This window comes from Phyllopteryx taeniolatus, chromosome 1 (assembly GCF_024500385.1).
Source record: "Phyllopteryx taeniolatus isolate TA_2022b chromosome 1, UOR_Ptae_1.2, whole genome shotgun sequence".
Classification (NCBI taxonomy): Eukaryota; Metazoa; Chordata; class Actinopteri; order Syngnathiformes; family Syngnathidae; genus Phyllopteryx; species Phyllopteryx taeniolatus.
This window is the reverse complement of record NC_084502.1, coordinates 49,946,860-49,962,356: the sequence shown is the minus strand read 5'-3', so window position 1 is coordinate 49,962,356 and position 15,497 is coordinate 49,946,860. Positions and strand designations below refer to the sequence as shown.

At 47.2% G+C, this 15,497-nt stretch overlaps 2 protein-coding genes across 4 annotated transcripts in view; both read right to left on the bottom strand.

Annotated features, from left to right (window-relative positions):
* The window catches only part of fignl2 (fidgetin like 2), a 543,953-nt gene that overhangs the window by 210,059 nt on the left and 318,397 nt on the right, over positions 1 to 15,497 (bottom strand). The window lies entirely within an intron of this gene.
* stat6 (signal transducer and activator of transcription 6, interleukin-4 induced) overlaps positions 1 to 15,497 on the bottom strand; it is a 124,335-nt gene that overhangs the window by 6,165 nt on the left and 102,673 nt on the right. For 2 of the 3 annotated variants that reach the window (XM_061747486.1, XM_061747478.1), the window contains exons 16-19: positions 11,253 to 11,408; positions 11,085 to 11,145; positions 10,922 to 11,002; positions 5,600 to 5,680 (exon numbers count right to left, since the gene is read on the bottom strand). In XM_061747486.1, coding sequence (XP_061603470.1) covers positions 5,600 to 5,680; positions 10,922 to 11,002; positions 11,085 to 11,145; positions 11,253 to 11,408 — 379 coding nt within the window. The remainder of the gene's footprint in view (positions 1 to 5,599; positions 5,681 to 10,921; positions 11,003 to 11,084; positions 11,146 to 11,252; positions 11,409 to 15,497) is intronic. The other variant, XM_061747494.1, reaches the window with a different exon arrangement.

Genomic DNA, 15,497 nt, shown 5'->3' with positions numbered 1-15,497 from the left:
CTCGGCTGCACCTAAAAATCCTGCCCATAAAAGTTATGAACAGAATCGGTGACAAAGGGCAGCGTTGGCAGAGTCCAACCCTCACTGGAAACGAGTCAGACTTACTGCCGGATATGCGGACCAAATCTGACACCGGTCGTACAGGGACCGAACAGCCCGTATCAGGGGGCAGGTACCCCATGGTCCCAAAGCACCCCCCACAGGACTCCCTGAGGGACACGGTCAAACGCCTTCTCCAAGTCCACAAAACAAATGTAGACTGGTTGGGCGAACTCCCATGCACACTCGAGGACCCTGCCGAAGGTGTAGAGCTGGTCCACTGATCCACGGCCAGGAAGAAAACCACACTGCTCCTCCTGGATCTGAGATTTGACTTCCCGACGGACCCTCCTCTACAGCACCCCTAAATAGACCTTACCAGGGAGGCTGAGGAGTGTGATCCCCCTGTAGTTGGAACACACCTGCCGGCCCCCCTTCTTAAAAAGGGGGACCACCACACCAGTCTGCCAATCCAGAGGCACTGTCCCCGATGTCCACACGGACAGTCTCCCAATCCAGAGGCACTGTCCCCGATGTTGCAGAGGCGTGTCAACCAGGACAGTCCCACAACATCCAAAGCCTTTAGGAATGCCGGGCGAATCTCATCCACCCCCGGGGCCTTGCCACCAAGGAGCTTTTTAACCACCTCGGTGACCTCAACCCCAGAGATAGGAGAGCCCGCCTCAGAGAACCCAGACTCTGCTTCCTCATGGGAAGGCGTGCCGGTGGAATTGAGGAGGTCTTTGAAGTATTCTCTCCACCGACTCACAACGTCCCGAGTCAAGGTCAGCAGCACCCCATCCCCACTATACACAGTGTTGATGGTGCACTGCTTCCCCCTCCTAAGACGCCGGATGTTGGACCAGAATTTCTTCGAAGCCGTCCGGAAGTCTTTCTCCATGGCCTCTACGAACTTCTCCCATACCCGTGTTTTTGCTTCAGCGACCACCAAAGCTGCATTCTGCTTGGCCAGCCGGTACCCATCAGCTGCCTCAGGAGTCCCACAGGCCAAAAAGGCACGATAGGACTCCTTCATCAGCTTGACGGCATCCCTCACCGTTGGTGTCCACTAACGGGTTTGGAGATTGCCGCCACGACAGGCACCGACCACCTTATGGCCACAGCTTCGGTCGGCCGCCTCAGCAATGGAGGCGCGGAACATGGTCCACTCGGACTCGATGTCCCCCCACCTCCCACGGAACATGAGAAAAGTTCTGTCGGAGGTGGGAGTTGAAACTCCTTCTGAAAGAGGATTCTGCAAGACGTTCCCAGCAGACCCTCACAATACGTTTGGGTCTGCCAGGTCGGACCGGCATTTTCCCCCACCATCGGAGCCAACTCACCACCAAGTGGGATCACCTGTTGACAGCTCCGCCCCTCTCTTCACCTGAGTGTCCAAGATGTCCTGGTGCCAAGCGCACGTGTGGACACCGTTATGCTTGGACAATACGTGATGAGCACAGAAGTCCAATAACAGAACACCGCTTGGGTTCTGATCAGGGGGGCCGTTCCTCCCAATCACACCCTTCCAGGTCTCACTGTCATTGCTCACGTGAGCATTGAAGTCCCCCAGCAGAACAATGGAGTCCCCAGTGGGAGCGCCCCCCAGAACCCCCTCCAAGGACTCCAAAAAGGTTGGGTACTCTGAACTGCTGTTTGGTGCATAGGCACAAAAAACAGTCAGGACCCGTCCCCCCACCTAAAGGCGGAGAGAGGCTACCCTCTCGTCCACCGGGTTGAACCCCAACGTACAGGTGCCGAGCCGGGGAGCAATAAGTATACCCACACCTGCTCGGCACCTCTCACCGTGGGCAACTCCAGAGTGGAAGAGAGTCCAACCCTTCTCGAGAGGACTGGTACCACAACCCAAGCTGTGTGTGGAGGAGAGTCCGACTATATCTAGTCAAAACTTCTCGACCTCACACACCAGCTCAGGCTCCTTCCCTGCCAGAAAGGTGACATTCCACGTCCCTAGAGCTAGTTTCTGTAGCCGGGGATCGGATCGCCAAGGTCCATGCCTTCGGCCACCACCCAGCTCGCACTGCACCTGACCCCTATGGCCCCTCCCACAGGTGGTGAGCCCATTACTTTATTGTAATTAAATTACTTCACACACACCAAAACTTTAGAGCATGATTCAACATAACGCTGGCATGTTTACGTACAACTGTTAGTGTTAGCACTAGCTTGCTAGGCTACATAAAGTTTTTTTTTCCTGCTTGCGAGCCGTATCGTATTAAAAGTACGTGAACATACCTCAAGCAATTCTTGAATGAACGTTCTCCCCTGAGCACCGGTGACCACCACCACACGTTTTTCCCCATTTTGTACTTACAATACACGTGAGATCCATTGTTGTTGTCGTTGCCATGGTAACGAGTGTATCCGGACCCGATTGAGTTGAGTTTTTTTTTAAATAACTTTATTGGGGGTCAGATATTTACAGTACTACGTCAAAAGACACGCGACAAGGCTAAAAATAAACTAGCTTTTGGATTGAAATATACTGTACATGATGGCGATGCGGAGTAAATGTCTTTTGCAGAGCCGATCAATGACGCCATTGATCGGATTGGCGAATGATGACATTAAAGCCGATCAGCACAAAATGCTAATTATCGGCTGATCAAGCCGATCAGATCGGTGTAAAGTGTATTTCACACACTACCTAAAGTAATTGAATGAAATGAAAAATAAAAGATATAAATAGAATAAATCAGCAATACATTTGACAACTAAATAATGTATACATTCCAAGCACCACTGTTAACATACACAGAAACGACAATGACAAATAACTTAACAAGGATGTTAATTATTGCAATAAAAACAAACAACAAAATCCACATTGCATTGTGGGAATCGTGCGGCTTGACGTCACGTATGCTTGTTTTCGGTAGCATTAGCAGCTGGCTTTGTGAGCTATCATGGAAATAGCTTTTCATTACAGTCTGGTTTAGTCAGTACAGTCTTCTCAAGAATCAATATATATATTTTTAATTCACTTTATTTACTGATCGATAAGCACACAGCTAGAATCTATTCGACATGAAACTACATTCTTAATTCTTCTTCGTGTCCTTTTCTTCCATGCCTCTTTTTGACCTAATATTTTTACTTAGTGCCCTCTAGTGTTCCAACTGAGATACCACAGTTGGATACAATTGTGCCTTTATAACAAGACGACATGTTCGTCTTCTATTACGTTGCCTTGTGTTTTTGATACATCCATCCATCCATCCATTTTTTCTGAGCCGCTTATCCTCACAAGGGTCGCGGGCCTGCTGGAGCCTATCCCAGCTATCATCGGGCAGAAGGCGGGGTACACCCTGAACTGGTTGCCAGCCAATTGCAGGGCACATACAAACAAACAACCATTCGCACTCACATTCACACCTACGGGCAATTTAGAGTGTCCAATTAATGCATGTTTTGGGGATGTGGGAGGAAACCGGAGTGCCCGGAGAAAAACCCACACAGGCACGGGGAGAACATGCAAACTCCACACAGGCGGGGTCGGGGATTGAACCCCGCTCCTCAGAACTGTGAGGCCGACACTCTAACCAGTCGTTTGTAGACAAGAACATGCAGCTTCCTGCTATATGCACAATGTGAATTTCAGGAAAATACTATTGATTATTTAAAAGAGGAAACCAATTGCTATTTAATTAAATAATACTTTACATATACTTTATTACTCAAGTAATTATTTGAAGGACTACTTTTTACTTGAGTCATATTATTGTAAAGTAGCAGTACTTGTACTTGAGTATAATATTTGGCGACTCTACGCACCTCTGGTTCTTTCCCAAGCAGTTCTTCTCATCCCATTCAGTTTTTGTCAGGTTTTTCTTTTCCTGATCCCTGTGAGTCTACAGCCAATTCTTTTTCCTCTGACCTTGACTTGGGCACCCGTTTGGCCATCTATTCAGGACCTCACGTTTTTCCGCCCTAGTTTCTAAGAGTAAAGATTTCATGTGATTGCACATTTGTGAGTGCATGTTTTAATGCTCCCTTAACAGAGTCTCACTATATAAAGACATGTTTGAAAGTCGCTTTCTTTTTCATTGCTTTAGTCTCCTCCACAAGCACGCTCTCCTTTCTGAAGCTAGAGCGCAGTCTTGTTTTGTTATTAATGTCGAACATGTGCGCGTTTGGCCCCCTTGCCACGACGAGAGCGAGCCTCGCTTGGCGGAGCGGTCACGAGCTGGAGAAAGTCGGTGCTCTCTATCGTTTGGCGAGGAGATACCGCTGACAAGGGCGCAGATAGCACTGGTACCTACTTAGATTCTAAATGACATCTATCTGTCCCTTCCACTTTTTATTCACCCCTTCTTCCTGAAGTCGGATGTCCAACTCGGCAAGGCAGACCAAAATTACAAGCCCAACATGGAACTCATGCTATCTGCTTCTCGAGTAAAAACACAACCTGTACAGTTACATGTTTTGTTGTATGTTTGTAAGGCTGACTCTGGCCTTACGAGTTTTACATTGTAAATTCCCACTCTCATTGGAAACTGTACACACCATCACCGCACATCACTCCCCACACTGTAAAACAAGAGGTGTTTGCTCAACTTAAAATTAAGTAGCAGTTGACACTGATATGAAACGAGGGTTATCAGTTCTTTCCATAGATTTTCGATTGGATTCAAGTCAGGTAATTGGCTGGGGCATTCAAGCAGCTTTATTATTTTTCTGTGAAACCAACTGAGAGATTCCTTAGCCGTATGTTTTGGATCATTATCCTGCTGAAATGTGAATCCAAAGAAACTAAATAAATCTGACTCCAACAAATAGCACGGCCTCATTGACCATTAGGTAACTCCACGACCACTTCACAACTGAATGGAATATCAATGAGGGAGTTTCCACCCATCGATTCTGGTGGGCGGACAATGGCCTCTCGGCCAGACAGCTGAACGGCTCTCCCCCTTTTTGCATTCCAAAAGAATGATTCCATACGTGGTGTGGTGCATGCCTCTAAGTTGGAGCATAAACAGTTGAGTTTTCCACACAAACACTGGCTAGTGCGTCCTAACTAAGCCTTGTCGCATGAACTCATGAACCCTGCTTGGATAAGAGGCGAAACATCTTCAAAGACAAACAGAACAGTCCAGTTGCGATCCATTCAATGCCCTGAAAATGAAATGACCTGGATGAATGAGAATATTCACAGGCACGACTTACAGAGGCACGGTGGACGACTGGTTAGCACATCTGCCTCACAGTTCTGAGGACCGGAGTTAAAATCCCGGCCCCGCCTGTGTGGAGTTTGCATGTTCTCCCCGTGCCTGCGTGGGTTTTCTCCGGGTACTCCGGTTTCCTCCCACATCCCTAAAACATGCGTGGTAGGTTGATTGAAGACTCTAAATTGCCCGTAGGTGTGAATGTGACTGTGAATGGTTGTTTGTTTATATGTGCCCTGCGATTGGCTGGCAACCAGTTCAGGGTGTACCCTGCCTCTAGCCCGAAGATAGCTGGGATAGGCTCCAGCACACCCGTAACCCTTGTGAGGATAAGCGGTACAGAAGATGGATGGATGGATGGATGGACTTACAGAGGGTACCCAACAGCATTGTGGGAGCTTTCGGCGTGATTCGTCATATTAGGGACACACGGTACACCTGAGCCAGCATCCCTGCACAACAGATATGACATAATGTCAACCATTAATTATTCCTTTACACCAAAGTTAGGGATATTCAGCGTTAGGTTAAATTTCAGGATGAACTATAGAATGCACTATATAACTAAAAACTCAGAATGCACTATAACCTTTACAGGTGAACCCAATTTGAACATCTCTAAACTTTCGAATGTCCAACTGTTTAATGTTTCAGTACTTTTCGCACAACTTGCTGTTCTCTAGGAGCTGAACGGCAAAATTCACAACAGGTGTTTAATTCATAAACCGACCTATACATGTTTTTGACTCACTTACAATTGGTATTTAAACAGTCCTCTTCATCATGTTGTTCACATTTTGACATCATGAGACCTAACAACTGATCAACAGTACCTCACCATTGTGGGGCTTCAATCAGGATGTTCTCAAAGGGAAGTGGGCACCAAGCTTAGTGTGTCAACAGTGTCATCAGCAGTTCCATCAGAATCAGAATCATCTTTATTTGCCAAGTATGTCAAAAACACACAGGGTATTTGTCTCATGACTTAAAGTCTGAGAAAAATCTCCGTTTATATCACAGTTCATGCTTCGCGGTCCCACTATGTTGTAGATTTGTATGTGTGTTATTAAAGTCGTTCCTGTTTTATGCTGTTTGTACAATATTTTGGTGTTATCCATTGGGATTGCTCTGTCTCTCTCAATATATTATACTGTATATGTTTAAATGTATTTGTACTGTTTTAAAAGTGTGTTTATAGACATTTCAAAAAATGTAAGTGCTCTAAATGGTCTAAAAACATGCCTAGGGTGTATTTAAATAGGGTATTTCTATATCACAGATTTCACTTATTGTGGGGGTGGACTGGAATGTAACCCCAACGATGGAGGGGGGATTACTGCTTAAAGATAATCAGCTTATGAATGGATAATCAATTTATTAACATAGAACTACTTTATGAACGGATACATAACCATTTTATGAACAGATAACCAGCTACTTGAGCCGTCACCTTATCGTGGTGGAGGGGTTTGTGTGTCCCAATGATCCTAGGAGCTAAGTTGTCTGGGGCTTTATGCCCCTGGCAGGGTCACCCATGGCAAACAGGTCCTGAGTGAGGGACCAGACAAAGCACGGCTCAAAGACCCCTTATGATGACGACAAAAAATGGACTCAGGTTTCCCTTGCCTGGACCGGGGCCCCCCTCTGGAGCCAGGCCTGGAGGTGGCGCTCGAAGGCGAGCGCCTGGTGGCCGGGCCTGCACCCATGGAGTCCGGGCACAGCCTGAAAGGGTAACGTGGGTCCCCCTGCCCATGGGCTCACCACCTGTGAGAGGGGCCATAGGGGTCTGGTGCAGTGCGAGCTGGGCGGTGGCCGAAGGCGGGGAACTTGGCGATCCGATGCCCGGCTACAGAAGCTGGCTCGAGGAACGTGGAATGTCGAGAAGTTCCGACTAGATATAGTCGGACTCGCCTCCATGCACAGCTTGTGCTCTGGTACCAGTCCTCTCGAGAGGGGTTGGACTCTCTTCCACTCTGGAGTTGCCCACGGTGGGAGGCGCCAAGCAGGTGTGGGTATACTTATTGCTCCCCGGCTTGGCGCCTGTACGTTGGGGTTCACCCCGGTGGACGAGAGGGTAGCCTCCCTCCGCCTTCGGGTGGGGGGGACGGGTCCTGACTGTTGTTTGTGCCTATGCACCAAACAGCAGTTCAGAGTATCCACCCTTTTTGGAATCCTTGGAGGGGGTGCTGGGGGGCGCTCCCGCTGGGGACTCCATCGTTCTGCTGGGGGACTTCAATGCTCACATGGGCAATGACAGTGAGACCTGGAAGGGCGTGATTGGGAGCAACGGCCCCCCCCAAACAGAACCCGAGTGGTGTTCTGTTGTTGGACTTCTGTGCTCATCACGGATTGTCCATAACGAACACCATGTTCAAGCATAAGGGTGTCCACACGTGCACTTGGCACCAGGACACCCTAGGTCGCAGTTCGATGATCGAGTTTGTGTTCGTGTCATCGGACTCGCGGCCGCATGTCTTGGACACTCGGGTGAAGAGAGGGGCGGAGCTGTCAACTGATCCCACCTGGTGGTGAGTTGGCTCCGATGGTGGGGGAAGATGCCGGTCTGACGTGGCAGGCCCAAACGTATTGTGAGGGTCTGCTGGGAACGTCTGGCGGAATCCCCTGTCAGAAGGAGCTTCAACTCCCACCTCCGACAGAACTTTGCTCATGTTCCGGGGGAGGCGGGGGACATCGAGTCCGAGTAGATCATGTTCCGCGCCTCCATTGCTGAGGCGGCCGACCGCAGTTGTGGCCGTAAGGTGGACACCAACGGTGAGGGATGCCGTAAAGCTGAAGAAGGAGTCCTATCCGGCCTTTTTGGCCTGTGGGACTCCTGAGGCAGCTGATGGGGACCGGCAGCTTTGGTGGTCGCTGAAGCAAAAACTCGCATGGGAGGAGTTCGGTGAGGCCATGGAGAAAGACTTCCGGACGGCTTCGAGGAAATTCTGGTCCCACATCCGGCGTCTCAGGAGGGGGAAGCAGTGCACCATCAACACTGTGTATAGTGGGGATGGGGCGCTGCTGACCTTGACTCGGGATGTTGTGAGCCGGTGGGGAGAATACTTCGAAGACCTCCTCAATCCCACCGACACGCCTTCCCATGAGGAAGCAGAGTCTGGGTTTTTGTCCTGGCTGTGGAACAGTGGACCAGCTCTACACCCTTGGCAGGGTCCTCGAGGGTGTATGGGAGTTCGCCCAACCAGTCTGTGTTTTGTGGACTTGGAGAAGGCGTTCGACCGTGTCCCTCGGGGGGGTCCTGTGGGGGGTGCTTCGGGAGTATGGGGTACCGAACCCCCTGATACGGGCTGTTCGCTCCCTGTACGACCGGAGTCAGAGTTTGGTCCGCATATCCGTCAGTAAGTCGGACTCGTTTCCGGTGAGGGTTGGACTCCCCCAAGGCTGCCCTTTGTCACCGATTCTGTTCATAACTTTTATGGACAGAATTTCTAGGCGCAGCCGAGGCGTAGAGGGGGTCCGGTTTGGTGGCCTCAGTATTGCATTTCTGCTTTTTGCAGATGATGTGGTTCTGTTGACTTCATCAAGCCGTGACCTCCAACTCTCACTTGAGCAGTTTGAAGCTGAATGTGAAGCGGCTGGGATGAGAATCAGCACATCCAAATCTGAGACCATGGTCCTCAGTCGGAAAAGGGTGGCATGCCCTCTCCAGGTTGGGGATGAGATCCTGCCCCAAGTGGAGGAGTTCAAGTATCTTGGGGTCTTGTTCACGAGTGAGGGAAGAATGGAACGGGAGATCGACAGGCGGATCGGTGCAGCGTCTGCAGTGATGCAGACTTTGTATCGATCCGTTGTGGTAAAGAAGGAGCTAAGTCGATCTACGTTCCCACCCTAACCTATGATCACGAGCTGTGGGTCGTGACCGAAAGAACAAGATCCTGGACACAAGCGGCCGAAATGAGTATCCTCAGGGTGTCCGGGCTCTCCCTTAGAGATAGGGTGAGAAGCTCGGTCATCCGGTAGGATCTCAGAGTTGAGATCTCCACATCGAGAGGAGCCAGATGAGGTGGCTGGGGCATCTGATTCAGATGCCTCCCGGACGCCTCCCTGGTGAGGAAGAGCTGGATGAAGTGGCTGGGGAGAGGGAAGTCTGGGCGTCCCTGCTAAAGCTACTGCCCCCGCGACCCGACCTCGGATAAGCGGTAGAAAATGGATGGATGGATAAACCAGCTAATGAAAATAATTACCTGGCTATTTATCCTTTTTTATTCTCTTTGGATTGTATGAGAAGTCCTTTAATTTATCAAAACCATTCCTTTTTAGAGTAGTGGAAGTGGAAGATGAGCCTGATGCAACCGTTATCGCAGGTGCTTCTGATCTCATAGCAGTCAGTAGGACCTCTGGGTGTGGAGGAGAGTTTGCCAATTTTTTCTTTATTTGTTTTTGTTTTTTTTGCATTTCGGACAAACACTGCCTTAATTCGTGAGCGAGGCCACGTCTCTTCAAGTAGCTGGCATGTTGGTTTGATACAGACAGTTTTATTAATTCTGCTTTATCTTCGGAATGATTATTGATAAAGACTGACGACAGGCTGCGAAATTTGAAATGACAAATCGTTTTCGGCTACGAACGCACACATGGTTACATATACATCCAGTCATTGAAGCCGCTGTGGTAGATGTAATGTACTACCGTAGGATGAGTGAGAGCATGAACCAAAGCTTTGTGGCTGAGGTCCGTTTCGTGGCAAACAAGCACTTCCTTCCCGCTGCTGCAATTATATCTTGAGAAAACGCTGCTGAAGCTAACTAGGCTCCTGCGATTTGTGGCACAAACTTCCGAAAGGCTTTCCAGCTCCACTTTTTTTTCTCAAGAAATGCCCAGCGCCATGCGTTTTTAAAGGCGAAGGTCTCAATTTACCGCTCGATCTACTGTACATTCCTACCATCACCTATGGTCACGAGCTGTGGGCCGAAATGAGTTTCCTCCGCAGGGTGTCCGGGTTCTCCCTTAGAGATAGGGTGAGAAGCTCGATCATCCGGGAGGGGCTCAGAGTAGAGCCGCTGCTCCTCCGCATTGAGAGGAGCCTGATGAGGTGGCTCGGGCATCTAATTAGATTGACGCATCCCTAGTGAGGTGTACCGGGCACGTCCCACCGGGAGAAGACCCCGGGGACAACCCAGGACACGCTGGAGAGACTATGTCTCCCGGCTGGCCTGGGAACCCCTCAGGATTCCCCCCTGGAAGAGTTGAACGAAGTGGCTGGGAAGAGGGAAGTCTGGGCCTCCCTGCTAAATCTACTACACCCGTGACCTGACCTCGGATAAGCGGAAGAAAATGGATGGATGGATGGATGGATGGATGGATGAAAAGTTGCAACAGAGATACAGAGAAACTGGAAGAGTCACAGAAAGGCATAGCAGTGGACATGCTTGGAAATGTATTGGTCGATTCATGGTTCAAACACCTACTGTGAAATTTTTTGTTCAGCTTTTTGTTAGAGAACAGCTAGTACAGAAACGAACATTTGTATGTGCATTCAAAAGTTTAGTGAAGGTCAACTTAAATCACCTGTAAAGGTTACAGTGCGTTTTTAGGTTTATCCGAAAATTTCACTTAGAAGCCAAACATCCCTAACTTTCTGTGTGTATTTTATGTTGGTTTAGATGCTAGAATTCAGAGTTTTGTTTGCCGCTGATGTAATACATCAGCTACTGTGTGGATCAAACATGACCTACACTTGATATCTGGCAGCATTGTGGTGGCTTTCAGTATGATGTGCCACACTGGTAACATTAGTTGCAAGTGAGCCAGTCTCCCTGCAAAAAAAGAGAGCGAAAGACACAAACACACATAAATATCTCAAAATCACATGAATTAATAGGCTCAACACTTTCTTACATGCCCACTTTAGTATGGAGTGATACTGGGATGTAGCCACCACTGGTGGATGTTTGGGGCTCTAAAAAAAAAACCAAATAATAAATACAAATAAAATGGATACACTCTGATGATTATTTGTCAGTTTTCAGTTTAAAAAAAAAAATTAGATGAGATGAAGGCAATTACCTGAATAGTACATTTTGAAAACGTCATGTTTAGGAAAGTCAGGGTAGAGGAATGTGATGTCACTGATATCTCGGATGCGGTCGCCAAGGCTCCGGATGTCCAGATCTCTCTTGGTGAAGGGCTGGATATTCTTGATGATCTGTTTGTGTTCACCCACTAGGGGAAGCAAAATTAAATGATTTCAACAGCAATAACATCTATAAAAAATATGTGGGCCCTTTGGTATAACCTGGATTTCTGCATAAATTGGTAATAAAATGTGATCTGATCTTCATCCAAATCACAACAATAGACAAACACAGTTTTCTTAAATAAAACGCAATTACAGTGCTGCCTTGAGATATTAGTTTGATTCGTTCCGTGACCATGCACTTATCTCAAAACTAATTTCCCCATTAAAATGGATGGAAATGCAATTAATCCATTCCAGTCACCACAATTTTTTTAAAACATTTGTTAAAATTAAAAGTAGCAGTATATTGTAAAATATAGTCATTAAAACTGGTATTATGAAGTGTAATCAATCCAAAAGTCTCTCTCACTCTCTCTGACACTCACTCACACACACACACACACACACACCGAAGTTTCATTTGCGTGCATGTGCCTTATTGTTGTGAGCAGGAAAGTGCTCCCTGTCCTCTAGTGTGTGTCTTTCGTCAGCAGTTATGTTCCAAAAACTTTAGTTTTACGTCTTTTAAATTAGAAAACTTACACTCAACAGTATGATATTGTGGACAAACACCCAGTAAAAACATTTGCACCCCACATGACCTTCAGTTGTTTGTTACGCGATTCGATCTGCTTTTGCGTGATTCCTCCTCATCTCATTTGCATGAATGGCAAGCTTCTCAAACAAAATTACACGTTATTTGAAAGGGCTACATAGCTGCCATCAGCATACAATGGAAAACACCACAGCCAGCCACATGGCCTAGCAATTAACATAGAAAGACATACACAGACACAAAATAACACCAGCAGAGAATGTTTAAAACAATAGAAGCTCTGGACAAGAGATCCATTTTACTCCAGAGATATGTCAGATATATTTTATAGTTAGTTTTAGAGTAAACCTCAACAGGTAGTGGCATTGTACAGCTTGAAGCCACTTTTTTTTTTTTATATATTATTATTTAATTATATCAGCCAAAGCGCTGCCTGTTGTCAAGTGAGTGGAGCCTCCTGCTGCCCTACAGCATACGCCATGAGGCTAGTGAATTAACCCCCCTACATACAGTGGAACCTCAAAAGAACGTACTAATAGGGGACGGGGGGTCTGCCGTCTGATATAGCCGATTGTCTGTCACATTGAAGCACTTTTACTGTACAGTACAAAATTAATGTTTTTTTTTTTTAGGTTTTTTCGTGTCCTAAAACACACAGTACAGTACAAAGTTATTGTCAATAAATATTTAAAAAAAGATACTTGAAAATGTTTGAAAGTTTCACCTTCTATCCAAATTTACCACACCCGTGTGCTTGTGTGATCGATAGATTACTGTCATATATGATAGGTCATAAAATAACTATTAAGAGTTCAAAACTCAGTTTTGAATCATTTATTTCTTTTGACTGTGTTGGAAGCTGTCCGAGCTGAGCTCACTAGTTTGGGTTGACACCCAGCGGCCACTGTCGACTGGCGCAGGTGTGAAGTGAGAGGTCACGTGGTGCGTGCATGCTCATGCAGTGTGGCCACACATGCGCACGCAGCCGAAATGTTTTAGGGCGACGTGTGTGTTCAGAATTGATTTCTTTTGTATGGCTATTTTGGGGAAACTATTTTATGAGTAAATAGACTTACAGATAAATGAATATGTTTATGTAGTGTTTTGTATATTTGAAGCATAATTCAGCTTGTATATGTAAGCTATGTTTATTATATAAGAAACTATTTTTGCGAATATTCATGTTATATGAAAGAGTATTTTTTGTATCGTTGTCTTTGTGACGACTTAAAATACAATGGATGTGATGGGGGCCAGCTCTAGCAGATTGATGTCCCGGTCATAATTCAACTCTTTACACACCTACACCCGGAGTGGATACCGAGGGACCTAGGGCGGTCCACTGGCCCCACCGAGGCGCTCCGACAACCGGCCGACCGGAGGAGGCCGTAGGGACCCAATGCCACAACCTGTCCCCCTCCCACACCGCCCCACGGACCCCGCCACCCCCAAGAGAGCAAGACGTGCCCATAATGCAGCCAGCCCAAGGCAGAGATGGAAAAGCTTGATGGAAAAGAGGGCGGATAGGGGCCCCCGACAAGGGAACGATAATGGTGTGGCCTGGGGAGCAGTCGCGGGGCATGAGAGGGGAGCCCCAACGCCAAGCAGCCATCCAGCCCGGGGGGCCCAGCCTCAGGAGCACCGCAATGAGGCGAGTGAAAACTAGGCTTTACACGATCAGGATTTTTAGGGCCGATCACAGAGTTTAAAAAAACGATAACCGATCACCGATCCGATCACAAGATGGAGGAATGTGTCTATTTAAATGACCTGCTCATTTACTGTACATACTTGTGTACGTAATTGCTAAAAAAATTATATTTACAATAAATGTATCTTTGTTCGCCTGGTGGCCAGTGAGGAATAGTGACAGACAGAACAAATGAATGGTCTTCTATGAGATGGCAGGGAGTAAATAAGGTAATTAATGTATCCACTTTTTGTGACATTTTTGTTTGTTGGTGTGCCGTGAGATTTTTCAATTGTAAAATATGCTCCTAGGCTCAATAAAGGTTGGAAATCACTGCTCAAGTCAGGTCATGTATTCTAATCAGTCAGGTCAAACCAACATTACAACATGACAGAAATAATGGACGCTAACTTATTGTAATTTCTCCATTTTCTGAGCCGCTTCTCCTCACAAGGGTCGCTGGAGTGCTGGAGCCTAACCCAGCTATCTTCGGGCAGGAGGCGGGGTACAACCTAAACTGGTTGCCAGCCAATCGCAGGGCACATACAAACAAACAACCATCCGCACTCACATTGACACCTACGGGCAATTTAGAGTCTTCAATTAACCTACCGTGCATGTTTTTGGGATGTGGGAGGAAACCGAAGAGCCCAGAGAAAACCCATGCAGGTACGGGGAGAACATGCAAACTCCACACAAGCGGGGCCGGGGATTGAACCCCTGTCCTCATAACTGTGAGGCAGACGCGCTAACCAGTCATTCACCATGCCGTTATTGTTATTACATTACTTTATTTTTAATTAAATTACTTCACCCACACCGAAACTTCCACAGAACGTCGGCATGTTTTAAGTACAACCGTTCGTGCTACCAGTAGCTTGCTAGGCTACATAACGTTTTTGTTGCCTGCTTGCGAGCCGTATCGTATTAAAAGTACGTGAACATAGCTGAAGCAAGCCTTAAACGAACGTCCTCTCCTGAGTCGCGGTGACCACCAGCACACGTTTTTCCCCATTTGTTCTTACAAACACACGGCGCGATCTATTACTGTTGTCGTCGCCATGGTAACGAGTGTATCCGGTCGCCTTTGCGTTGACACGATGAATCCCAGTGATCGGAAAAAACGTGATGCGGTGGTATGAGAAAACACGATTTTATTGCAGTAGTCTGTCATAGTGCAATTGTGAAAGAGCAAATTTGTCTTGTAGTCTGATCCGGGCATTACGTGTTGTCTGTTCCACACTGCCGACATGTTTTTTTTTTTTTTTTTAATAACTATTGGCCGTCAGATATTTACAGTTAAACGCCAAAACACACGTGACAAGGCTAAAAATAAACTAGCTTTTGATTCAAATATACTGTGCACAACGGCGACGCCGAAGAAATGACTTTTGCGGAGCCGATCAACGACGTCTTTGATCGGATCAGCAAATTATGTCATTAAAGCCGATCAGCATAAAATGCTAATTATCGGCCGATACCGATAAGGCCGATAAAATCGGTGTAAAGCCTAGTGAAAACCTACCTGCCCCCCTGTTACTATGACTGCCAGGTCATTGGCCCTACATGCATCAGTGCCCTCCCGAGTGGTGTAGTGCATGAAAATGCTGCTGGCTAACAGCCAAACCCACCAGAACTGTCCAAGCAACTCACATCGGAGGTTCAAAGTAACAAAGAAACAATGTGCAAATCTTTAACCGCCATTGCCGCCGAAAGACATCAATTGTGTTTTTCCAATGGGGATGAGCAGGAAGAGGCTCTGTCACAGTTAATATGTGAATATCAGGCTTCCGGACAACTGCAATGACAAGTAGTCGCCTAAGTCAA